Raw genomic sequence first — 27188 nt, forward strand, 5'->3', positions numbered from 1 at the left:
CTCAAACACATGTCCTTTGAGTCAGTGATGCCATCCAACCATCTCATCCTCTGTCATCCCCTTCTCCTTCTGCCTTCAATCTTTCCAAGCATTAGGGTCTATTCCAATGAGTCAGTTCTTTGCATCAGGTGACCAAAGTATTGGAGTTTCAGCTTCAGCATCAGTCCTTCCAATAAATATTTCAGGACTGATTTCCTTTAGGATTGGCTGGTTGGATCTCCTTGCAGTCCAAGGGACTCTGAAGAGTTTTTTCCCACACCACAGTTCAAAAGCGTCATTCTTCAGCACTCAGCTTTCTTTATAATCCAACTCTCACATCCATACATGAATATTCATTTAACACAAGGACAGTTTTTAAATTTTTCCATTGAACAAGTGGTATACATGGTTTAATGTGCTTTAAGTTAGTTTTGTACCCAAAACAGCATTATTTATCAACACATAGGTTTTTTTTAATGCTCTTTATTTTATATTGAGGTATTAACAATGTTGTGATAGTTCCAGTCATACATATACATGTATCCATTATCTCCTGGACTCCCCTCCCATCCAGGCTGACACATAACATTGAGCAGAGTTCTAGTACCTGTGCGGTACTAGAGGTCCTTGCTTGTTATCCGTTTTAAATAGAGCACCGTGTACGTGTCGATCCCAAACAGCCTCACTACCCATTCTCGCCATCTTTCCCCTTAGCAACCATAAGTTCCTTCTCTAAGTCTGTGAATTTGTTTCTGTTTTGTAAATAAATTAATTTGTATCCTTTCTTTTTAGGTTCCCCATATAAGGGATGTCATAACATATTTCTTCTCTGTCTTACTTTACTCAGTATAACAATCTCTAGGTTCATCCATGTTGCTACAACATTATGTCATTCTTTTTAATGGCTGAAAGTGAAAGTCACTCAGTTGTCCCTGACTGTTTGCAACCCCATGGACTATACAGTCCAGGGAATTCTCCAGGCAAAGAATACTGGAGTGGATTGCCTTTCCCTTCTTCAGGGAATCTTCCCAACCCAGGGATCAAACCCAGGTCTCCCACATTGCAGACAGATTCTTTACCAGCTGAGCCACAAGGGAAGCCCAAGAATACTGGAGTGGGTAGCCTATCCCTTCTCCAGCAGATCTTCCCAACCCAGGAATCGAACCTGCATTGCAGGGGTCTCCTGCATTATAGGCAGATTCTTTACCAACTGAGCTCTCTCTCTCTCTCTCTCCTCTCTCTCTCTCTGTACACACACACACACACACACACACACACATACACCCCACATCTTCTTTATCCAGCCCTCTCTCTCTCTCTCCTCTCTCTCTCTCTGTACACACACACACACACACACACACACACACACCCACATCTTCTTTATCCAGCCCTCTCTCTCTCTCTCCTCTCTCTCTCTCTGTACACACACACACACACACACACCCCACATCTTCTTTATCCAGCCCTCTGTCAATGGGCATTAGGTCGCTTCCATGTCTTGGCTGTTGTAAATAGTGCTGCAATGAAACCTGGAGTGCATGTATCTTTTCAAAGTATGATTTTCTGAGTATATCCCCAGAAGTGGGATTGCAGGGTCATATGGTAGTTTTGTTTTAGTTTTTTAAGGAACCACCATACTGTTCTCCATAGTGGCTGTACCAATTTATATTCCCACCAACAATGTAGAAGGGTTCTCTTCTCTCTATGCCTTTTCCAGCATTTATTGATTGTGGATTTCTTTATGATGATCATTTTGACTGGTGTAAGGGATATCCATTCCAAATGCCGGGCTGGATGAAGCACAGGCAGGAATCAAGATTGCTGGGAGAAATATCAATAACCTCACATATGCAGATGACACCACCCTTATGGCAGAAAGCGAAGAAGAACTAGAGAGCCTCTTGATGAAAGTCAAAGAGGAGAGTGAAAAAGTTGGCTTAAAACTCAACATTCAGAAAACTAAGATCATGGCATCTGGTCCCATCACTTCATGAAAGTTAGATGGGGAAACATTGGAAACAGTGACAGACTTTATTTTTTGGGGCTCCAAAATCACTGCAGATGGTGACTGCAGCCATGAAATTAAAAGACACTTGCTCCTTGGAAGAAAAGCTATGACCAACCTAGACAGCATATTAAAAAACGGAGACATTACTTTGCCAACTAAGGTCTGTCTAGTCAAAGCTATGGTTTTTCCAGTAGTTATGTATGGATGTGAGAGTTGGACTATAAAGAAAGCTGAGCGCCGAAGAACTGATGCTTTTGAACTGTGGTATTGGAGAAGACTCTTGAGAGTCCCTTGGACTGTAAGGAGATCCAACCAGTCAGTCCTAAAGGAAATTAGTCCTGGATGTTCATTGGAAGGACTGGTGCTGAAGCTGAAACTCCAATCCTCTGGCCACCTGATGGGAAGAACTGACTCATTGGAAAAGACCCTGATGCTTAGAAAGATTGAAGGCAGGAGGAGATGGGGGCAACAGAGGATGAGATGGTTGGATGGCATCACCGACTCAATGGCCGTGAGTTTTAGGAAGCTCCAGAAGTTGGTGATGGACATGGATGCCTGGAGTGCTACAATCCATGGAGTCGCAAAGAGTCGGACATGACTGAGCGACTGAGCTGAGGGATATCTCAGTTTAGTTTTGATTTGCATTTTTCTAATAACTAGTGATGTTGAACATGTTTTCATGTGCCTCTTGGCCATCTGCGTGTCTTCTTTGGAGAAATGTCTCTTTAGATTCTGCCCACTTTTTGGATGGGTTGTTTGTTTTGATGAAATTAAGCCTCATGAGCCTTTTATAAATTTTGGAATCTAAACCCTTGTCGGTCACATCATTTGCAAATAATTTCTCCCAATCTGTGGGTTGTCTTTTCGTTTTGTTTACTTGTTTCCTTTGCTATGCAAGAACTTTTGAGTTTAATTAGGTCCTATTTGTTTATTTTTTGTTTTTATTTCCATGATTCTAGGAGACAGATTGAAAAAGATAATTGCTGCTATTTATGTCAGAGAGTGTTCTGCCTATGTTCTTTTGTAAGAGTTTTATAGTGTCCAGTCTAACATTTAGGCATTTAATCCATTTTGAGCTTATTTTTGTGTATGGCATTAAGGAATGATTTAATTTCATTTTTTTTTACATGTAGCCATCCAGTTTTCCCAGCGCCCTTTGTTGAAGAGACTATCTTTCCAACTTTGTGTAATCTTGCCTCCTTTGTTGTGGATTAATTGGCCATAGGTGTCAACATATAGATTTTTAAATGAGTATTTTTGGTTTGGCCTTAAGACAGTATCGTGATTTCGTGACCTGATGTTTGCCATTACTGTCATTTACTTTTCAGAATCCAGTTGGATTAGATTTCACAATTTTCATGTTCTAAGTGATGAGGCAAGAGAGAAGGTTTTAGGTGACAGATAACACACTGCAAGCGGACAGAGTTGGGCATGACTGAAGCAGCTTAGCGCAGTATGCGCAAGACTTTAATAGAGTTCATGTCACCTGCTAAAAATAAGATTATGGACTCATTATACATTCTCTGTCTAACGTTTTCTAAACGCTAGAAATGTCTGGAGGTGCTATGTAAGAATTTCAACCGATTGAAGTCATTATATGGAACATCTTGAATCAGATTTATAGCATTATTTATATAGTTAATTTGTAGAATTATTATTTTTGTGTTCCTCCTTGCAGTCCTTGCTTGCTGTTTTTAACCAGTGGTCCATTAGGTTTGCAAATGAAATAGCACATCAGTAAACGTTATAATGCCAGACCTCCATGAGGCTTGCAGTGCAGCAGAGATGTGGCTCAGTGATGGGATCTCAAGCAGATTGGTTTGCCCTCACCTCCTTAAGCCCACTCACAATACAACATGGAGGCTCACCAGCTATTTCCTGATAAAGGGAAAATATATTGCAGCACTTGTCCTACATATCAATTGTTACAAATTCTAATTGAAACAGATGTCACAACCATCCTTGCTGTTGTAAGCCTGGGGAACACTTGTGGATCCTGGAATTTATGATTTTGTCTTTGAAGAAAACTTCCTCAGCCTGGTCTCCTCCCATTGTTCTTCTGGGCTGGAGACTGCAGAACCTTCATCTTCAAGGCTAGGAAAAGACTGTAAATGAGTGACCAAAGGAGAAAGTGAGATATTAGGAAAGGCCTGCTTTGAGTCATGAAAGAGGGGTAAATATTTGCCATGCAGATAGGAGGGAGCAAGAAATAAAGATTTTAATCTCTTAAGGTTTGTGAGAATGTTTGGAAAGAATTCCCTATTCAATAAAAGATCATATTCTATGGAAAGAGAATAATATTCCCTGACTAAAATACTGATCTTGCTTGTGAAGTTAGAGAATTGTTAGTTCAAGGAGTAGTGGGGAGGGCTGTTGTTTTGAATGAAAACCCCTGCTTTTTCATATTTGCCTACTCTTCTTTCCTTCTGTCCACAGAGCTTAATAAAACTAAGTGTAGTAAGCTTCCTTTTGAAAAGGTACCTTCCCTTCCTCTAATTAATAAACTCTACATGTCAAAAGTCCTGTGTCGTGAGCATTCTATTTATGCTTCAAATAGAGAAATTTTTAAGGAGATGCAGATGGTCTTTGAGGAAACCACTTTATATTCAGTTCAGAAACTGAGTTCCCTTATGTTTAAATGTGTTTTAAAATTTATATATTTTGAAATTGAAAGCAGTCTTTGAAGTAGGCTAGAAACCAGCTAAAGCTACTTGCACACAAGACTCAATTCTTTGTAAAAATCAGTAATTGGGCTGGGTGGGGGCGGCTGGGAAGTGGATGGCTTCTCCTGTTAGGGTGTAGAATTACTCTGTTCTGAATCGTGGTAAGCTCTCTTACGGCTGTTCAGCGTTGTCATTAAAGGCCATTATGCTGGTGATTTTCCCTTGTGTCTCAAACATCTTCATTTGTCTGGCACTATAATAGAAGGCTTCTAGTTCAGAAAATTTGACCAAAAGATTTGAAATTTAAATAAGTGGTATTGATTGCTGCAGAGGAGTTGTTAAACTCAAAACAAAAATGTCAGGTTCTGGACCTAGAACATGAACAAGATGACTTAAGAATTTGGTTTATAGAATATTTTAAAGTTCACTTAAGTTTTTGTTGTTGTTTTTACAAAATAGAGATATTCCATGGCTACTTCTACTGATTCACTAAGTTTTTACCATCTGGAAAAGCTACAATTTATCTTATAAAGACTTTCAGTTATTTCAAAAGAAAAATTATAAATTATAAAGAGTACACATAATGTTACATTCAATAATTATGAAATACTTTAAATGTATGTTTTAGTTTCATGTCATGGGAAATATTCTTATAGTAACAGTCAAGCTTAGTTTTTAAAAAATATTTTTTTAACCTAATTGCTTTAGAAATAATCCTATTAACAGGCTTTTCTATTGTGTGAAATATTCATTCCTTAATTGTTTAACCTGTTTAATTTCCTAAGAAAATGTTTTATATAGAGATAATATTTTGGAAAATGTTTAAACTTTTATTTTTGGCTCCATATACATTCTTTTATCTCTAGGTATAAAGAGGAATTCTTTTCAAATTTTAGTAGTGCACATATGGAAATAATATCTACCTATTATTTCGTGCAAAAAAGATAAAACCTGAGGGCTAACTCATATCCACCATTGCTATCAGTTATATATGTCAAAAAAATTCCTGTAACACCTTTCTTAAATCACATATTACTGAATGGAACCAATATTTTTTAATAAAAGTAGATGTATGCAAAAAGTTAAACTTTTATTTGCTAACTCAGTAACACTAGCACATAACACCTCTCAGAATACAAATGAGGGACTTGTTAAGAATTTGTTAAATAAAACTTTAAAACAGTCCTACTTATATTGTGGAGTGGGACAGAATGATAGATGGTGACAGATTGATAATAGTGAAAATAGGAAAAGAAGGGAAGAAAATAAAGAATAAAAAGAAAAGATGGAAGAGAAGTGAAAGGAAAAGAGAAGGACCATCACCTATCTATTCACTGGTTCATTCATTTTCCAAATACATATTTTTTGCTCAGTGTATTGGACCTCTGGCATTTTAAGCAGAGAATTAAACAAGTCCTTAATGCTCCTCTGATGAATACTACCGCCTTCCCCTTCACTGAACTGAAAGAAAAGAGGATGAGACAAAGGTGAGCTGGAATACACAGAAAGAATGGACAAAGAAATATGAGCAGAAAATATAAAAGTTGGATGCCTAAGGACAAGAGAGATGGAAGGTTAACTTCTACTTATTCTTTTTCATGGTATACAACTATATCCATCTCCCCTTCTCCACACCACAGGATACCTTTGATTTGTTTCTGGCATCTTCTCATACCCTATTTGGATAATGACTCTCTCAGCTTGCTGAGGTCTACACCCAAGCAACCATCTATTGGAAAAAAATGTTTTTTAGTGTCTTCCATTTGCCAGGCACTGTGCTAGGCAGGGAGATACAGTGGTGAATGAAACTCTATCACTGCCCTCTGAGTATTTTATGATCTAGTTGTGTCAAGTAAATGGATAAATGATTCAGTGCGATAAATGCTGCTAAAGAGATAAGTAAAAGTCAGCTAAGTCTTGGGATCAATAAGAGTTTCCTGAAGTAAGAGAGAGCCAAGTTGATATTTCCCCTTGTTAGCTTGTCCTTGTTAAAAATTTCATCAGAATGCCTATTTTGGAAAAAACCTTTCAGTTTCTTTATGGTTCAGAAAAAATTTTTAAGTTTGGTTTGATTCAAAAGTTAGTAAATTAGATTTGTTTGACCTGGCTTTTCATTGAATTGTTTCAGGTAAAGTCCTGATTACACATTTAAAATAGATGTTCTAATTTATATTTCCCTTAAAAGATTCATACCCATTTAAAAATATTTATGAAGTTTCAAAAACAAAGCACAGGATCTTTTGTCCTATATTTTTAACATCCATTTTATGCATAAATATGTATAGGCAGTACACTGTTGCAGCTTAATATGAAACAGATGCCCTTAAAGCAATTTAATGAGTGTGTGTCTAAAGTATGTATATGTACACCAATTTATTTCCTGACTTAAAACTGCAGTTTTATCAGACTTTTAGAGGAAAAATGCCAAATCATGATAGGTTGCACTAGATTTCATCTAAGAGCTCTTTGGAACAGTGAAAGAGACTAAAAGAACTGAATGCTTTTTCATACTTTATGTTCTTTCATGTAAAGCTGATTTAGAGAAATTCCTATCGCTGCTTTTTCCTTTGAGAAACTTTAAAACAACAAACCAGATCCATTTATAGTTGCTGGTTCATCTCAAGTCTGTAGTGGCCTTTTCTGTCTTCTTCTTGATGGGTTTTGTTCTGTTTTGTCCTGAGTGTCTATGTCCAGCCCTAACTGTTCCCCTGAACTCCAATTGCTCATTCTTAGTCTTGGCTTGATGTCTAATAGGTCACTTACAGTTTAGCATCACTAAAACAAAGCCACCGGAACTCCTCCCAACTCTAGTAACCAAACCTGGCTCCTTTCACAGTCTTCTTCACAGATATGGCGATGGCAGTCTTGTTCAGGCCCCATACTTGAACATTATCCTTGGCTCTTTTCATCTCCATAAGCAATCCCCATTTCTACAGCTACCGACCTCCATGCCACCATCATCTCTTGCCTGGGCTATTGGCGTGGTCTCCTAACTATTTCCCCTACTTCCAGTTGTGAGTTTCTATAGCCATTCACTACAGAACAGCCAGGGTGATCCTTTCAAAACAGAAATCAGATCCAGTCACTCCTTGGTCAGAATAAACACAGTGGCTTTCTGTCTCATTTACAGTAAAATCCAGGCATGGCTGTAAGTCCCTATATGATCTAACTACCTCTCGGATCTCACATCTCACCCCTCTTCTTCTTACCTCCTCTGCTTTGGCCATATCAGCCTCGCTGTTTTTTTGTACCCAAGAGCATTCCCACCTCAGGGCCTTTGAACTTGCTTTGACATGAACCACCATCACCTAGATACATACATGTTCATTTACAGAGTTCTTTCAGATTTCTGCTTAATTGTCCTAAAGAACTTTCCCGAACACCTTTTTCTGCCCTTTTACTTTCTTTCTTTCTCAGCATTTATCCACATGTGTCATTTTTCTATCAAATATTTATGTCTTCCCTGCTAGTACTTAAGCTCCATGAAGGCAGGAATGTTTATTTTTTTCTTTCTTGTTCTATCCCTAATACCTAACTGAGGCAGGATTTATGGCCAGGCCCTAGATTTTTAAGTCCCCTGCTCTTTCTGTGGTTGTGTATGCCCTTCCATAGGTTTTAAGTTCCCCAAGTGCAGTGACTGCATCTTTTCTTTTGCCCCATCGCCTTATAGGATATAGGACCGTGCTGTACGCTCAATGTGGGGTTCAAGTGCTAAGTCACGTGCCTTACATAGCCTGATTGAATTACTCCCTGTGCTCACATGGTTGGTCATCGGCTTGGATCGTAGACTTACTCAGGATGTACTTCACCCTTTGTAGGAATAAAAGACAAGTTGCTGTTATTCCCCAGATACACAGTGGCATTTGGAAACTATAGGCAGTTTGTTTGCATGAAAAATCTAACATGGTGAGACTCTGGTCCTCAATAAATAGATTATTTGTATTCTGAATTTTGAATACTTGATGGAGAGGATTAGATTGTGCTAGTTTAAGCCTGAGGGTTTTGTTGTGGTGGTGGTGGTGGTGTTTTATGTTGATATTTGATGTTGTTGATATTTCTGCATTTAACCACCCTAAATTCTTTTTTTAATGTGTACAAATTACATATATATATGTGTGTGTGTGTCTGTGTATGTGTGTGTCTGTGTGTATATTTAAAGAACAGGATCACACACTACATTGTTGTTCAGTCACTCAGTCATGTCCAGCTCTTTGTGACCCCATGGGCTGCAGCACACCAGGCTTCCCTGTCTTTCACTATCTTCCAGAGTTTCCTCAAACTTGGGTCCAATAAATTGGTGATGCCGTCCAACCATCTTATCCTCTGTCACCCCTTCTCCTCCTGCCCTCATTCTTTCCCAGCATCAGGGTCTTTTTCAGTGAGCCAGCTCTTTGAGTCAGGTGGCCAAAGTACCAGAGCTTCAGCTTCAGCATCAGTCCTTCCAATGACTATTTAGGGTTGATTTCCTTTAGGATTGACTGGCTTGATCTCCTTGCTGTCCATAGGCCTCTCAAGAGTCTTCTCCAGCACCACAATTCAAAAGCATCAGTTCTTCAGTGCTCAGCCTTCTTTATACGCTGCATACTATTTAGATTTTCATGCATCGTATCATGACCTTTTTATTGTGTCACCATGATATTGACAAAAAAAATATTGTTTTTAAAGATTATCCATATGTCATCAGTTCTCAAACTTAAGGAAATTATGTCCCAGACATGTTATTTTACAAATGGAAGAGTATCCATGTTTGGCTTGAGTCTTTCCAAAGCAACTACTAAAAGGCTCTTGCATTTTATTCTGACAATTTTTGTTCTTTTGCCTATGAAGTTTCTTAGGTGACAGGTAATCCTGACTGTTTCCCTCTTGTTTTTACAGGTGATCTGCAACTCTTTCACCATCTGTAACGCAGAGATGCAGGAAGTTGGTGTTGGCCTATATCCTAGGTAGGATGGATCCTATTTCATTTACTGGAAGGAGCCTCTTTAATTCCCACCCAGCTCCCCAACCTTTTAAAAGTAGTTAGAAAGGCTATTACATGCAGCTGGTTTAAGAGCCAAGCTTGAAACTTAATGATAAATTACAAGAAAAATGGAAAATTTGAAGTTTAAAGAAAACAGTTTTATAACCCCACATTATATTCTATGCTATTAGTGGAGAGGCAGACCTCAGACCTAAATTCTTGTTGGGAATTGTGTTGAGGACTGCCCTGTGGTCCAGTGGTTAAAGCTGTATGCTTTCAGCACAAAGGGTGTAGGTTTGATCCCTGGTCAGGGAACTAGGATCCCACATGCTGCAGGGCATGACCAAAAAGAAGAAAAAAACCCACCAACATTTAAAAAATAGTTAGGGGTTGTGGGTGCTAGTAAACCACCCTGCCCTGATCTTAATCCCTAGCCTTCTGGGCTGATCATATGATTACTACACCAGACTTGCTATAATGCACCAGTTGGGTCCATTTTGTCTTTTGGCTCAGTCTACTCTGAACCCCAATGCTCCATGAGGTGGAACCCTCTTAGGCTCTGGTCTCCCGAAGAGCTCTCTCCAGCTCTCACCAAGGTGATCTGTATCGCCGAGCTGCTAGATTCTCCTTCAACAAGCACTCTGAGTTTCATTTTGTTTTCAGGCTATTAGTGTCCAAATACAAAGAGGGTCTTTCTTATAATTAACTGTGAATCTGAGAAGTCAGCTTCTTATTTCTCATGTGTTATAAACCACAGATCTATGGTAGGGATCAATAAATGACTCTCATAAGATTATTGTGATGATGAAATTTGATCAACAAGCTCGTGTGCTAAGAAGGGGCTTTCTACATAGTGAATGCACACTTAGAGTTATTTCTCATTATTATCAAATGTGGTGGCAGCTTAAATACATTCCCTTCCTCAAAAGAAAAAGGTATTCCTCCAAGGTAATGAAATGACTTGCCATGGCCTGGAATGCATGAGGGTCTTGGTAGTGAGATAATCTCAACATTCTGTTGAAGAGGAAGTACTTCTAATAATTCTGTGACATGGTTGCATGTGTCAAGACTGTATACTGTATACTGTCACCCTACTTATTTAAGTTGGCAGTTCCGCTGAAGGAGTTCAACAAATGTGATCCCGAGTGGGAAACTCAGGGGTATTTTGGCTGCTTCCTATTTACCTCAGAAGTAAATAAGGTATCCCTTTACCTCAGAAATTTTTCCTTTGCAAAGCAGTTTGTTTTCCCTCATCTTCATGTTGGGTCACCTTAGTAGCTGGTACCTAATGAGAGAGCCACCTCCCCATACCCATCCCCTAAAGTTTATTAACAAACTTCCCTAATGAGCTTTCACCCAGGGAGCCTTTCACTTCATGGGAAATAGGCTAGTGCCCCCAGAGGACTCAATTCCTGGTACACTGTCAACCCTACCTGTCCCCCTGCCCCTAAAGTAAAGTATCTTTTGCCATTATAGTTGTTAATTTTAGATGTTTGCTTCTGTCTACTGAGCCACAGTATTCTCCTTTTTTTTCTTTTCCCCAGTATGTCTTTGCTCAATCACAGCTGTGACCCCAACTGTTCGATTGTGTTCAACGGGCCCCACCTCTTGCTGCGTGCAGTCCGAGACGTTGAAGTGGGAGAGGAGGTAAGGAACCCATGTTTCCCACTGGCTGGCCTCCTTTTTCCATTACAACCAGTTGTGCCTGAGGGGCAGCTTTTCATTGTCTTTCTGCTGAAGAAAATGTATATATTACCTCTACCCTCATATATGTGTTAATATATGATATTTGTTTTTCTCTTTCTGACTCACTTCAGTCTATGACATTCTCTCGGTCAATCCACGTCTCTATAAATGACCCCATTTCATTCCTTTACATGGCTGAATAATATTCATTGTATGTAAATATCAAATCCCCTTTATCCATTCATCCATTGGTGCACTGTGGGGACCTGCATGGCAAGAAATTCCTAAAGGAATCAGCTATACTTATGTACATACATACCTACATACATACATATGTACGTACATGTGTACATACATACATGTGCCTACAGCTGATTCATTTTGCTGTCCAGAAGAATCTGACACGACATTGTAAAGCAACCATGTGCTGTGCTGTGCTTAGTCGCTCAGTCGTGTCTGACTCTTTGCAACCCCATGGCCTGTAGCCCATCAGGCTCCTCTGTCCATGGGGATTCTCCAGGCAAGAATACTGCAGTGGGTTGCCATGCCCTCCTCCAGAGGATCCTCCCATCCCAGGGATTGAACCTAGACCTCCTACATCGCAGGCAGATTCTTTACTATTTGAGCCACAAGGGAAGCAACTGTATTCCAATAAAAAATTTAACTTAAAAAAAAAAAAAAAACCTCTACCCAGAGACTAATTTAACCATCATTGCTTCCAGGCTAACTTTTTTTTAATCATCATTAACCTGGATGATGGAAAGTTCCTACTATATGTGTGTGGGAGAGACGTGTGTGTGTGTGTGTGATAGTGTGTGTGTTTTGTGCATATGACAGTTCATCGGCCTCTTGCATCTCTGCAAGTGGTCATCCTTCTGTAGTCAGAGAGGTCAGCCCAAGCTTGTGAAAGATCTCAAGGGTTTACTTACTCCCAAGGCCATTAATTGCATTTCAAGGGTGATTCATTTTTACCTTTGTGTTAAGAAAGCAAACAGGTTTTATTCTTTCAGGTTGTCATTGGGCCTTGACAAACCTATCAGCGTCAGCTTCTCAGAGTAACTGTCCAAGCAAAGATGTGAAGGCAATAGAGGACAGAAAGTATGACCTCCAGCGCTGAACTGGCCTTGACCTTTCCAGTTCCGCAGGCTGCCCAGCCAGCCTCTTTTGATGAGGACCCTTCTCAGAAGTCCAAAAGCTCACAAGACAGCTGGGGATGGGCTACTCCAGCACTGCTGAACCTGAGCCTGACAGAGTTTACACAGCTCCTACCCTGAATTCTGGGTTATAGATATTTATGCTTTTCAGAACCCAGTTTCCCTCTACCTTCCAATTTGCTAAAGTGGATATTTATTGCAAGGAAAACAGACTATCATAAGCTTTTATTGCATTTATGCAGCACTCAGCCAATAAAACCTAAACTCAGAGGTACCATATTTTATGTAGACAGGGATTTGGCTTTGATAAGACTGCCTCCAAACTGAGTTGCAACTGAATAAGCTGTCTCTTATCAGCCACTTAATTGAATTTCCAGTGTTTAGGATCGGTGTAGTAGGTACATGGGGATATCTGTCAACAATATGTGGAATTTAGATTTTTTTTCCCTTGGACCATATGTGACTTCAAGCCAGGGAAGAAGGGGGCTGCTATCCATTTTCAACAACATTAGTTTGGGAGCTCAGCGATGGCTGCCTTTTGATAATGTTGTTGTTGTTTTATTAAATTAAAAAAAAAAAATAGGTAACTTGACAAGCAAACAGGAAAACTACGAGAAACAGTTGGAGTTCTCAGAAACAACAAAGAAATTTCTTCATATCTTGTTTTCTAGGCTTGGCTACCAATTATTCTCCTTGGTTAGTTTTCATTTAGTTGAAAAACACCATCTTTTAGTGCTTATTTCATGTCCTTCACTTTCCATCTCTGGAGAAACAAGCAAATCCTTCCTCTTGCCTGACACAGAGTAGTTCTGCTCAGCATCTGCCCAGTAGACTCAGATATTTTTCCCTACGGTCCTTATCCAAATGGCTTCTCAACAGAGAGAATTGTCCCCATAAGTCCTTTTTATACCAATTTGTTCAGAAAATAAATGTTTTCCTACCACTATACACTTTCTCTGCCCAGTGGCTCTGTCTTCCCAACATTCCTTACGTGTCTTAATGTTATTTACTCCTCAAATATCATCTCTTCTGTAAAGCGTTTCCTGATTTCTCAAATTACAAGATTTTTTTCTCTGAGATCTTAGAGTGGTTATTAATATTTCTTTGGCATTTATTCTGGCTCTTTTAGTGACTTCTCCATTCAGCGACGAGCTTCATGAGGACGGGCAGTTGTGTCTTACTGTGTCTTCTTTGGCCTTCCCCAGTGGCTCAGTAGTAAAGAATTCTCCCACCAGTGCAGGGTTTGATCCTTGGCTTTCAGACATGGGTTTAATCTGTGGGTTGGAAAGATCCCCTAGAGTAGAAAATGGCAACCCACTCCGGTATTCTTGTCTGGAGAATCCCATGGACAGAGTACCTGGTAGGCTACAGTCCACAGTGTCAAAGAATTGGACACCACTGAGTGACTGAGCATGCATGCTCATACACATGCACCTGACTCCTTTAGTATCCACTGGATCATGGAAAAAGCAAGAGAGTTCCAGAGAAACGTCTACTTCTGCTTTATTGACTACAGCAAAGCATTTGACTATGTGGATCACAACAAACTGTAGAAAATTCTTCAAGAGATGGGAATACCAGACCACCTTACCTGCCTCCTGAGAAATCTGTATGCAGGTCAAGAAGCAACAGTTAGAACTGGACATGGAACAATGGACTGGTTCCAAATTGGGAAAGGAGTATGTCAAGACTGTATACTGTCACCCTACTTATTTAATTTATATGCAGAATACATCATGTGAAATGCTGGGTTTGATGAAGCACAAGCTGGAATCAATATTGCCAGGAGAAATATCAATAACCTCAGATATGCAGATGACACCACCCTTATGGCAGAAAGTGAAGCAGAACTGAGGGGCCTCTTGATGAAAGGGAAAGAAAGTTGGCTTAAAATTCAACATTCTAAAAACTAAGATCATGGCATCTGGTCCCATCACTTCATGGCAATTAGATGGGGAAACAGTGGAAACAGTGACAGACTTTTTCCTGGGTTCCAAAATCACTGCAGATGATGACTGCAGCCATGAAATTAAAAGATACTTGCTCTGTGGAAGAAGAGCTGTGACCAACCTAGATAGCATATTAAAAAACAGAGACATTACTTTGCTGACAAAGGTCCATCTGGTCAAAGCTATGGTTTTTCCAGTAGTCATGTATGGATGTGAGAGTTGGACTATAAAGAAAGCTGAGTGCTGAAGAATTGATGCTTTTGAACTTTGGTGCTGGAGAAGACTCTGTAGAGTTCCTTGGACTGCAAGGAGATCCAACCAGCCAATCCTAAAGGAAATTGACCCTGAATATTCATTGGAAGGACTGATGCTGAAGCTGAAGCTCCAATACTTTGGCCACCTGATGCGAAGAACTGACTCGCTGGAAAAGACCCTGGTGCTGGGAAAGATTGAAGGCAGGAGGAGAAGGGAATGACAGAGGATGAGATGGTTGGATGGCATCACTGACTCTATGGGCATGGGTTTGAGCAAGCTCCAGGAGTTGATGATGGACAGGGAAGCCTGGTGTGCTGCAGTCCATGAGGTCACAAAGAGTCGGACACGACCGAGTGACTAAACTGACTGAACTGAACTGAGAGTTAGCAGAATTTGAAAAGTGGCTACAAGGTTGTGACAAAGAGCAGAGACATGATTAGCATTCAAGTTTGATTTTAAAGAGAGGGAGGATTTTTCTTTTTCTTTTTAAAAGATTTTATTTATTTTTATCGAAGTATAATTGCTTTACAGAAAAGGAAATGGCAACCCCCTCCAGTATTCTTGCCTGCGAAATCCCATGGACAGAGGAGCCTGGTGGGCTACAGTCCATGGGGTCACGAAGAGTCGAACATGAATGAGCACACACACACACAGAATTGCTTTACAATTTTGTGTTAGTTTCTTCTGTACAACACGTGAATCATCCATACGTATATATGTGTATGTGTGTGTGTGTATCTACACCCTCCCTCTTGAGCCTCCCTCTTAACCACCCCCATCCCACCCCTCTAGGTCATCGCTGAGCTGAGCTTCCCACTAGCTATTTTATACATGGCAGTATATATATGTCAATACTACTCTAAGAGAGGAAGGATTTTTCAAAGTCTATTTTCAATTCAGAGCCAGTATTAGAAAAATTTATAATTGTGACAGTATAATTTGAGAAATGAAAACAGAGTATAATTTTAATTTGATCTTATTATCCACTCAGAAATACATAATGAGAAGATGGGCTTCAAGTAAAAGGGATTCATTTTGCCTTGAAAATTTCAAGTAAGCAACAAATTCAATATCCAGCAAATATCTTTCATGCTATTACTCTAATGTTGGAAATGATATACTGCATTTTCCATAAGAGGTGCACTAAAATGGCAAAGCTATGGTCAGTAGCATTAATATTTTAATGTGATCTTGTTCTTTGCCATTAAAACATCCACTGATCAATGGCAAAGTTTCAGATATATGTTCCCACTAAATGAGCTCTACAGTGAGTGAGCAGATTCTCCATTAAAACTGGTGAGTCAGTGAGTCTTTGATAAAGGTTTTTAGCTCTGGTTGATAAAATGATTTAGCTGTCATCACTAGTTAGTAATTTGGATTTTTTTTTTCCAAAAAAATTATGGATAAAAATGTTTTCGCTGTTGAGACCTTCAGTTTTGATAGTGTATTTTGCAAACATCACTGGCATGAAAGAGGCCCAAGGAGAAGAATGGGGCATTCTTTGTTGGAGGAGTAATATTTGAGCCATACCTGAAGGAGGAGAGAGTTCTGAATAGGCTGAGAATGGGTGAAAGGGCATTCATTGGCTGGTGAAAGTCAACACCATACACATTGCATGGTGTACATTGTTTCAACATAATTATGTTGGATATACATAATTATGGAAGATGGTAGTGGGCAGGGTAAAGAATCCACCTGCAATGCAGAAGACTCAGGTTCTAAACCTGGGTTGGGAAGATCCTCTGGAGAAGGAAATGGCAACCCACTCCAGTATTCTTGCCTAGGGAATTCCATGCACAGAGGAACCTGGTGGGCTATAGTCCATGGGATTGCAGGAGTCAGACATGACTGAGCAACTAAACCACCAAAGGGTGCAGGGGGAGAGTTTGAGGCTAGAAAGGCAGACAGAAAATCAGCTTGGGAAGCCTTGTGTACCCTCATCCTATATTCAGGGAGGAACCGTCAGAACTTGTGTAGACAAATGATGTGATCAAATGTGAGCTTTAGGAAGATCTCCCTTAAAGCAATTTAGAAGATGTGTTGTAGGCTAAAGGCCGCAGGGAGGCAGCTGGAAGATCATTACACAGTCCAGTTAATGGTTCCAGGCAGTTACAGGATACTGAGGGAGGCCGTAGGAGTCTCTTTATTGGGATTAAATGAAATAACTAGCCTCCTGCTGCCCATTCTGTGGCTGGCATGATCACTCATGAGTTTTGGCCCTTGTAATAAACTCAGGTTTGTCAAGCATGTTTCTCTGGTGAGACAGGCCCTGGATTTGTTGGTTTCACTCTGGGCACATTGTAATCACCCAATAACTACTACTGGTTAATGCTGATATTTGGGGCTGATGACTAAGAGTCATTGGGCTGGATGGAGAACTAGAGTTGTAGGGACTTTTCTGGTGATCCAGTGGCTAAGAACCCGCCTGCCAGTGCAGAGGACATGGGTTCAGTCCCTGGTCTGGAAAGATCCTACATGCCATGGACAACTAAGCCCATGTGCCACAACTACTGAGGCCACACGCTCTGGCCCCAGCACGACACAGAGGGTCTGTGTGCTGCAACGGAAGACCCCACATGATGCAACTCCTACTCCCCAACCTCTTCCCCCACCCAGCACCCCACCAGAGGCATGAGCCACGTTACCGTAAAAAGAGTGTCAGCCTGAATCAATAGATGTGGGTGCAGTTCCCAAATGGATCTAAGACCTGGGCTGGTTTTCACTGGTGAGTGCCCAGCACATTGTAGATGTTCAGTAATGTCAGTGTACATTCCTTAAGGACAGACACTCTCGTTTTCTGCATGTGGAGCAGCATTTATAGCCACCTCACATGGGAAGGCTTTATAGAGAGCCAGCCAGCTGAGGCTGTAGCCTCTGTCACCCTGGTGATGGCCAGGGTGGACTTGACCTTCTTCCCCACTGACCGCTTTAACAAGGCCTCCCAAAGCTATGTTTTCTGTCAGAGTATGGCCTCCCCTGCCCTACCATGCTGTCAGACAAGAAAGATTAGGCTTTGTAGATGTGAGATGCTTTCTTTTAAGTCTCAGAAAGCCACATGGCGTGTTCTGCTCTAGGGAGTGTTTGTCATCTCCCTCAGTGGATAATCCTGCCTCCTTCCTCTTCTTTACTACCCACTTCTTCCCCCACTACACAGCAACCCCCCCTTAATTACTTCTACACATAAAAGCAAATAAAGAAGTAATTTATTCAGTATGTCACTAACTGATCTGGTACAGAAAAAGGAAAACTAGAGGAGGATGAGGAAATTAGGACTACTTGGGTGAGGTAGGAGTCAAGTTGTTATTTTAAATAAGGTTGTGAGGGGACTTCCCTTGTGATCCAGTGGCTGAGACTCTGAGCTCCTGGTGCAGGGGGTCCTGGGTCAGGGAACTAGATCTCACATGCCACAACTAAAGATCCTGCATGCTGCAACTAAAGACCTGGAGTAGCCAGATCAATAGGGTAGTAAAGTTAGATCTCAGTGAGAAAGTCAGTTTTGATGGAAACTCAAAGGAGCTGAGGGAGGTCACCATAGCAGATCTTGGGGAAGGGCAGAGGAAGCACCCATGCACAGGCCTTGAAGCGGGTGTGTGTGTGAAACCCCGATGAGGCTGGGCTGCCTGAAGCAGCCAGGAGGAGAGAGGAGATGGGAACAGACCTTTTATGAAGCCATTGCTGCTTCCACCACCTGTGATGAAGGACCAGTTTCTTTATTATTATTTTTTTCCTTAATCCATTGTCAGCTACTAGTTTTATAAGATTTAATGAAAACGAATTACTAGAAAAGTGAACTTAAAATAAGAGCCTAATGTTTTATTATTCAAGCCACATAAAATTTATCTTACCAGATTGATGTCAAAATTTCTAAATGTTTGCTTTGCATTTCTTTACTCACTTCAACATAGACCAATAGCCCATGCTGCAGAACCACACTTTGAGTCGTGTTATGAGAATCCATTGTAAGGACTTGGCTTTTGCTCTAAGCTAAAGGAGGAGCCATTGGAGCATTTAGAAGAGAGGAAAGATCTGATCCAACTGACATTTTAAGTGAATTACTCTGGTTTAGAGGATGGAGTGCAGGCAACTCAGGGGAGGAGCAGGGATGCTGATGAGACTTGCATTTTACAGGCAAGAGAGGATGATGGCTCAGACCAGGATGGAACAGGAGGAAAAGGTAGAACGTGGTTGGTTTTGGATCTATTTCTATGGTTGAGCCCACAGAGTTTCCTAGTGGATTGAGTGGGGAAAGTGAAAGGAAGGGAAGTCAGGGGTGACCCCACCTTGGGGGTGACCCCAAGGTCTCCACCTGGATAACACAAAAGATGAATTAATGTCAACTGAGACTGGGAATGTTCCAGCTGTGAGGGAAAGGTTGGGGAAATCTGGAGTTCCATTTTGTATGTTTTGAATTAGACTTTCAGTAGATAGATCTAAGAAATGTTTAAATATCTTAATGTTACATAAATACCTGCGTCTCGAAGTGAAAACTTAGGGCTAGAGAGAAACCTGGAAAGTCCCTGAAGTGTGCCCTCTCACCTGTGGTCTTTCACTGTCCGGTGCAAGGCATGCTGTTATTCAGTCGCTAAGTCGTGTCCGACGGCATGCCAGGCTTCCCCATCCTTCACTGTCTCCTGGAGTTTGCTCAAATTCATGTCTATTGGGTTAGTGATGCTATCTAGCCATTTCCTCTGCTGCCCTCTTCTCCTCCTACCTTCAATCTTTCCCAGCATCAAGGTCTTTTCCAGCGAGTCAACTCTTTGCATCAGGTGGCCAAAGTGTTGGAGCTTCAACTTCAGCATCAGTCCTTCCAATGAATATTCAGGGTTGATTTCCTTTAGAACTGACTGGTTTGATCTCCTTGCTGTGCAGGGGACTCTCAAGAGTCTTCTCCAGCACCACAATTTGAAAGTGTCAGTTCTTGGCACTCAGCCTTCTTTATGGGCCAACTCTCACACCTGTACATAACTACTGGAAAAACCATAGCTTTCACTGTTTGAAAGTAATGTCTTTGTTTTTTAATACACTATCTGGGTATGTCATAGCTTTCCTTTCAAGGAGTGAGTCTCTCTTAATTTCATGGCTGCAGTCACTATCCTCAGTGATTTTGGAGCCCAAGAAAATAGAATCTGTCACTGGTTCCACTTTTCCTTCTTCTATCTGCCATCTTCAGATGCCATAATCTTAGCTTTTTAAATGTTAATGAAGGTGAAAGAGGAGAGTGAAAAATCTGGCTTAAAACTCAAGGCAGGACATAGTTATTATATTTAAAAGGGTCCAAGGAAGTCAAGTTAGGTACATTCATCAGTGATTGCATCCTGGCATTAAGTTCTCCCTATTTGGAAAGTGTTCCATCTTTTTAAATCCTCACAAGTGAAAGAACTGTCTCCTCATTTCCAACAGTCCAAATCTGGTTGAACCTAAGGTCCATGAAGCAGCTATAGAGCTGAGTAGGATTTAAGAGCAATCTGGCTACATAATCTGCCATCCATTTGATTGCCAGGATTAATATGGCTTCTCTGATTGCCAGTGGTTACAGAAAGTATTACCAAAACTTACTAATACCAAACACATAACAGCTCTTGATATTTTCTGTTTAGTGAATAACATGTGCAAACGTGCATAGAGTTGATGAGCCCAATTCTTTAAAATATTAAGTATATGATATACCTAACAAAGACTGGAAGGTAATGCCTTAAAATTTTTTACTTGTGATTATTTGGGTGGAGAGACTGGAAGAAGTATCTCCTCACACTTTGTGGTGTGTAACTAAAACACGTTTTACTTCAACAATTTGAAGTAATAGCCGTTCGTTAAAGAACGTGGGCACGGCAGCCATGTGACGCCCCCCTCTCTCTGGCCTCCGCAGCTCACCATCTGCTACTTGGATATGCTGATGACCAGCGAGGAGCGCAGGAAGCAGCTAAAGGACCAGTACTGCTTTGACTGTGACTGTTTCCGATGTCAAACCCAGGACAAGGTATGTGGTATGGAGCCAGCTTGAAACACCACCCAGGCAATATCCTCATGATTTTGCAGAGCACTCTGCTCTTATTTCCCATTAACCCAAAAGTAAATGACTCTCAGTGAATAATAGGAAACAAAGGTAAATAAAACAATACGCTGTGCTGCATATGTTTTATTTCCTGGAACTCTTATCAACCACCAGGCAACAAGAGGTTTAATCTCAGGTAAGGATCTATGGAGTCTAGAGGGAATGTGGGTGTAAAACATGTAATTAAAAAGACGTTGGAGGCCAGAGTGCTATTAGAGCCTATAGCAAGAGGGCTAATTACATTATGAGTGGTAACAGCTATTGCTCAGTAGTAAATACACCAAGTTTTATTGAGTTTTTATTTCTTTAAAATTCCTCCTGTAACCCTTTCTGCTGCAATACTTTATCAGATGGAGATTCCTTATCCAGGAACTTTTACTTTCTGAGAAATGAAAAGTCAAAATAAATGCCATAAAGATTATAAATGAACTTTTCTCAAATTACTCATATACTTTCCTTACACTGAGCCTATTTACTCTTAGTTTGCACACAATTAGGTTGTCTAATGAACTCTTACTTTTGTAGAGTGTTTTACATGTGTTGGACTTCTTTTGGCTCTGGGTCATGCAAGAAGGGAAAGGCTTTGGGAAGGCTGTTGGTGCAGGAACCCCCAGACAGGATGAAGGAAAAGTGGTAGTACCAAGTCTCAAACACTGATCTTTTGATAAACCTAGTGTTCCTTCTACTATACGACAACTACCTGTGGCTTCTGGTGCCCACATCAGTGGAGAAAGGTAGTTGCTTTCACTCCATGAGAAAGGAGCGTAAGCTCATTCTAAAGATGCAGAAGTCAATGATCATGGTTAGTTTTTCATTAAAAATAGCTTATAGGGCGAGAGGTTCAAGAGGTGGCATATGTATACCTATGGCTGATTCATGTTTTGGTATGGCAGAAACCAATACAACATTGTAAAACAGTTATCCTCCAAATAAAAGAAAAAGTTAATGGTAAGTTTGCTAATAGGATGTGCCTTCTGAATCAAACACCATCTTGAATTAATGAAAATACTCATTGATTTGATTAATTTGATCAATCTGGTACTTTAATTTACCATAACCATGCCTATCACATAGTTTAAAAAAAACATTAATTATAGAAAAAACATAGATTATAGAAATAAGTGAATTGAATGGAAAAAGTTGGATCCATTGTTAATAGCTCCCCAAGATTCAGTCTACTTTGGTGTTTACATTTTGCCATTCACAAACATTCCAGGAATCACAGATCCCCTAGAATTCCTGCTCAGAGTTTAACCTGGAATGGCTGGGAGCAAGCTAGCTTCCCATCAGCATACTTGGTTGGGGATGGGAAGGCTGTTGGATTTAGTGCCTCTTACCTGCCATTTTGGAGAAGGGCATGGCAACTCACTCCAGTATTCTTGCCTGGAAAATCCTATGGACTGAGGATCCTGGTGGGCTATAGTCCATAGCATCTCAAGGAGTTGGACATGACCTAATGACTGTGCATGCAAGTGTACATGCCATCTATATGGCAGACCCTCAATTTTTTTTTTTTTGAGTGATTACTTGATTAAAACTCAGGTCATGTTCACTTTTGGCTTATTGTTATAGTTGAAATCTGGGCTGAAATAATAGGAATGGGTTTAGCTACAAATAACAGATAACCCAAAAGAAAACTGGCTGTAGTAAGTGTAATATGTTTTTCTCAATAATTCTAGAGAAGCAGCCCAACATGCGAGCAGCTACTGGTAGGTCTCATCACAGACCCTGAATCCTTCTGTCTTCCTCCTTAGACAGCCCTAGCGTATGCTTTTGTCTTCATGGCCCCAGGATGACTGCTGCCCCCAAGCCCCAGTCATTGCATCCAAGCTCTAGACAGGGAAAATAAGGGGTGATAAAAGACAAAGAACAAAGAGAAACTCTCCTGGGGATTTCCACCTGTATCTTATGGGTCAGAGCTGTGTCACATAATATTGCAGCTGTGAAAGAGGAAAGGAAACAGAATTTTGGCTTTTCAGCCTTTAATCCAGAAGAAGACAAGGGAGAAGAAGTTGTGAATAGCTTTTTGGTAGCTGATCTGTAGTGTCTCTCGTATCCATTAAGACCCTTTTCTTTACTCCTTTGAGTTCAAAGTTTGAGATATTAGGATTGTCCAGAGAAAGAGAATGAGCAGGGTGTATATGTGTGTGTGTGTGTGTGCACATGCATGCATACATGTAAAGAGACAGAGATAGGTTGGTTGGTTGATTATAAGGATTTGGCTCATGTGATTGTGGGGACTGACAGGTCCCAAGATCTGCAGTTGGCAGGCAGGAGACCCAGGGTTGCTGATGGTATAAGTTACAGTCTGAAAGTTGGTAGGCTCAGTGTTGCAAGAAAGCCAGTATTTTAGTTGGAGTCCAAAGGGAAGAGGAAAGTGAAATCACACCTAGAAGGTAGTCAGGGAGAAGGAGATCGCTCTTACTAGTGGTGGGGTCAGCCTTTCTGTGCTATTCAAGGCTTCAACTGATTGAGTGTGGCCCACCCACACTGGGGAGAACAATCTGCTTTAATAAGCCAGTTTATCCACGTGTTAATCTCATCCAAAAACACTCTCATGGGCACACCCAGAATAATGTCTGACTAAATGTCTGGGTACCCTATGACCCAGTCAAGTTGACATATAACTTGAACCATTACAAATACTGTGTTAGAGGTAGGCCAAGTCGTATCATCAAGAAAGTACTGGAGGGCAGGAGGAGTGGCAGCGTCTGGCTTTGGGAAGGCTGTTGGTGCAGGAGCCCCCAGGCACCTGGCATGCACCCACCCCACCACCATCATGATGCCCAAGGGGAGGGTCAGCTCCACCAGAGGGGTGGTGAGTGGGGAGCCCAAGAGATGGACAAGGTTATCAGCTAAGCCTGTTCCTGAGAATGTCCTGTGGACATGAGGCCACAGAGGCAGCAGGAAAGGATACTCTGCAGACCAAAAAGTGCACACACAAGGGAAAAAGGGAGCAAAGGGAAAACCGGCCAAAGTGCCTAAGCAAGAAACTGAAGATGATTTACCTGTAGAAAGTGGGGAAACTAAGAATGAAGCAAGTCTAGCCTCTGATGAAACAGGAGAGAAAAAAGCCATCTGATTAATATCACCTGCTATGTCATATCCGTGGCCCCTGTCTCCCTTCTTGCATGACCCAGAGGAATATTTTTATCTAATATTTTGTAAATACAAGACTTTTAGAAGCTCTGGAGACATTTTTAAGAAGAGAATTCCACTTCCTTCCCTTTTTATGTGTAAAGGGTTTTTTTTAAAAACAAATTGTTTTTGGAGCATAATTGCATCGTTTCTGCTGTACAATAAAGTGGATCAGCTATATACATATACACATATCCCCCACTTTGGAGCCTCCCTCCCACCCCTCCCCCACCCCACCCCTCTATCACACCCCTCTAGGTCATCACAGAGCGCCAAGCAGACCTCTGTGTGCTATACACCAGCTTCCCACTAGTTATCTGTCTAACACATGATAATGTATATATCTCAGTCCTGCTCTCCCAATTTGTCCCTCCCTCCCCTTGCAAGGGTTTTTTTTTAAGAGGTAAAATCATTTTCTGTTTTTTTAGTTTTTGGTACAACCAGAAAATAGTGGGATATTGAATAAGGAGGTTTGATTGTCTTGAATGTCCGCTTAACATACCATAGATGGGGATTATTTTTTATATCTTAAAATACAAAGCATATTAAATGGCAGTTTGAAGTCACATTGTGTATTTACTGTGAACATTTGAACTTCCATTCCTGTGTTGTTTTCAGTAGAATCATTTCCTAAAGTAAATCCCTTGACCTTGGTTATCCCTGTCAGAATTGCATGCTAACATCTTTGGTCATGGTAGTGCAGTTTTCATAGTAACTTTGGTAATGTACTGTGAAAGAAAACTGAAAATTTGAATATATAGTGTATATGATATTAAGTTGTGAATTAGTGAAATTTATAATGTAATAACAATATTTGAAGATATTGGCACTTAATATCCTATTAAGAAAAATTTGCCTTCAATTTTTAAGCTGGAAAGTCACCAGAATAACTGTTTAGGAAAGAATCACAGTGACATGATTTTTCAGATTTTGAGAATTGTGTGCAAATTGAAATATCTGTGTACTGATCCTCAAAATAGCCAAGAAGATCTCTATTATTTAAAAAAAAAATGCTCAATTTCTTTTTCCAGTCCATTGTGTATCTATCTTGGGCAAGGCATTCTTCCTCTCTGATTTTTTACGTCATCTGTTATACAAGGGAGTTGTATTTAGACACGATCATCTTAAGGCCCCTTCTGGCTCTATTATCCCTTATTTCTATGAAATGTTTCATAGTGGAAGTGAGTAGAATATATATTTAGATGAGAATATAAACTTGATTTCAATTAGCTCATCAGTTATATTTTCAAGTTTCTATTTGAGAATTTTCTTCTGTTTAGTGATATAAACATCCCTTCTGAATTCGCTATACTATTTGTTTGATTTGAAAAATACAGAGATGAATTCAGCTTAGTGCATCCCCAAAAGAGCATGCATTCAAAATTAGTTCAGTCAAAAATTATATTTACTTCAGGTCCTAGATTTAAAGTTTTCAAGCTTATTTTTCTGCTTTTCTTGGAACCTAGAAAATTCGTCTCAACAGGTTTCTGCATCAAGTAATATTTATTATGTGCCTACATCTGCATGTTACTGGGCTTGCCTGGTGTCGTGTTTCGGGAAGGCAAGAGGCCTTATGATAGCAGGGGTAATTTGCATTTGTGGACTTAGCTGTCATTTGTAATCAACAACAACTTAATTTCTGGAAGAAATAATTTCTAGAGAAGGTTTTGGAATGATTTGGCTTGTGCAGGTCAAAATCCAAGGCAATAGAAACAGAACAGACTAAATGGAATTGATTGTTTCCATAAGCGTGTGGATAGTGCATAGTATGCTTCCTTGGATGTCACATGTTTTATTGCAAAAGAAAAAGCTGTGTTTACTTTCCATGTCACTTTCTTTCCTAGTACCTGTTACATACGATCTTTCTTCTAAAACACAAGGTCGATCTATTCACAGCTCTGTTGCCTCATTCCTAGATTATTGAAATAGCCCCTAACTGGTCACCTGACACTCAAATTTCTTTCTCTTTCTTCTGTCTTGTACATAGTTTCAGAGTAAGTTTTCTGAAACAGCACTACTTCCATGCTGTTGCTTTGTTCAGAATTTTTTAAAATATTGAGTGTTATCTTTAGTCTTCAAAATAAACTTCAAACTCAGCATGGCATTCACTGTCCTCCAGGATCATGACCCCAAGGTCCAGCCTACCTTGGTTTCTTTTTTCTCTTTTCCTTTTCCCTCTCTTCTCTTCTTCAATTGTCTGATCTAACTTGTTTAATCTAATTATAACCTCCCCCCCCCATCCAAAAGATTCTGAAGTGGCTTTCAGGCACACATGCGTACATAATACACATGTATGCAGCAATATATACCTGCATATGCCATATAACAGCAATGCATTTTATATTGATTTGTGAAATAAGTCACAAAAAATCGGACATAGGCAAGTTGGAACCCAGAATGCATGCCATATGATCCTATATAGTGACAAGAAATAAATCACAAATTTGCCCTGAATTTCTCAGCAGCCAAATATCTGTGTACTGATCCTCAAAATAGCCAAGAAAATCTCAATTATTAAAAAAAAAAAATAAGTGCTCGATTTCTGTGCTGGATTCCAGTCCATTGTGTATCTATCTTGGGCAAGGCATTCAGCCTCTCTGATTTTTTTCATCTGTAATACAAGGAAGTAGTATTAAGACTGATTTCAAAAGACCCAACAGCTGGAAGACTGGGCACATACATGCTCTTCAGCTGAAGCAGTTTTTTCCTGTCTCTGAGGCCCTCGCCACGGGTCCCACTGAGACTGAATGATCAATATCCTTGTCCAGACATCCACAAAGATTTAAATAGCTGATTTTTATCATATTCTTCAGTGTGGCTGAATGACATCATTTCACATTATAACTTAATCAAAGAAGTAAGGAAGGTGAAAAATTATGTAATCTAGGTTCTTATCTCTCTGGCTTACTTCATTCTAGGAGTAAAACTTACAGAACTATATAGAAGAAAGCAAAGACTGCATATCCTTCAAGTAATCCTTCTATTTCTTATAGTCTTTTAATTTTTTAAAAAAATCTTTTATTAAAAGTCAAAGTACTAGACCCACATTGAAAAACTTAGTACATACTCTGTCCTGCTGCTACCCAAGTCTTGCCCCCTAGAGGTGCCCCATTTCAGCTTCCGGCATTTACTCTGTATTTCTAAAACTAAAGCTCCCTTAAATCACATCTTATTTTGCTATTGGGTTGATTTAATGACTTTTTTATTTGTAGGGTTTCAAATTTGCTTTTTATTCCCAATCTTCCAGTTTAGGTTTTATTTCTACTTGTTTCTGTTCTGTAATTTCTTATTCATGTCCAGTACGTGCTTCTCTATTATGTATCTATTTGCACATCCTAATCTTA

General features: G+C 40.2%; 1 protein-coding gene across 2 annotated transcripts in view; it reads left to right on the forward strand.

Annotated features, from left to right (window-relative positions):
* Positions 1–27188, forward strand: part of SMYD3 (SET and MYND domain containing 3) — a 709727-nt gene that overhangs the window by 539230 nt on the left and 143309 nt on the right. Inside the window, exons 2-5 of one of the 2 annotated variants that reach the window (XM_043923816.1) lie at positions 1559–1560; positions 9526–9593; positions 11155–11257; positions 20521–20631. In XM_043923816.1, the coding sequence (XP_043779751.1) occupies positions 9562–9593; positions 11155–11257; positions 20521–20631 (246 nt within the window). In that variant the 5' untranslated portion in view covers positions 1559–1560; positions 9526–9561. The remainder of the gene's footprint in view (positions 1–1558; positions 1561–9525; positions 9594–11154; positions 11258–20520; positions 20632–27188) is intronic. The other variant, XM_043923815.1, reaches the window with a different exon arrangement.

Source organism: Cervus elaphus, chromosome 14, assembly GCF_910594005.1.
Source record: "Cervus elaphus chromosome 14, mCerEla1.1, whole genome shotgun sequence".
In the NCBI taxonomy this organism is placed as follows: Eukaryota; Metazoa; Chordata; class Mammalia; order Artiodactyla; family Cervidae; genus Cervus; species Cervus elaphus.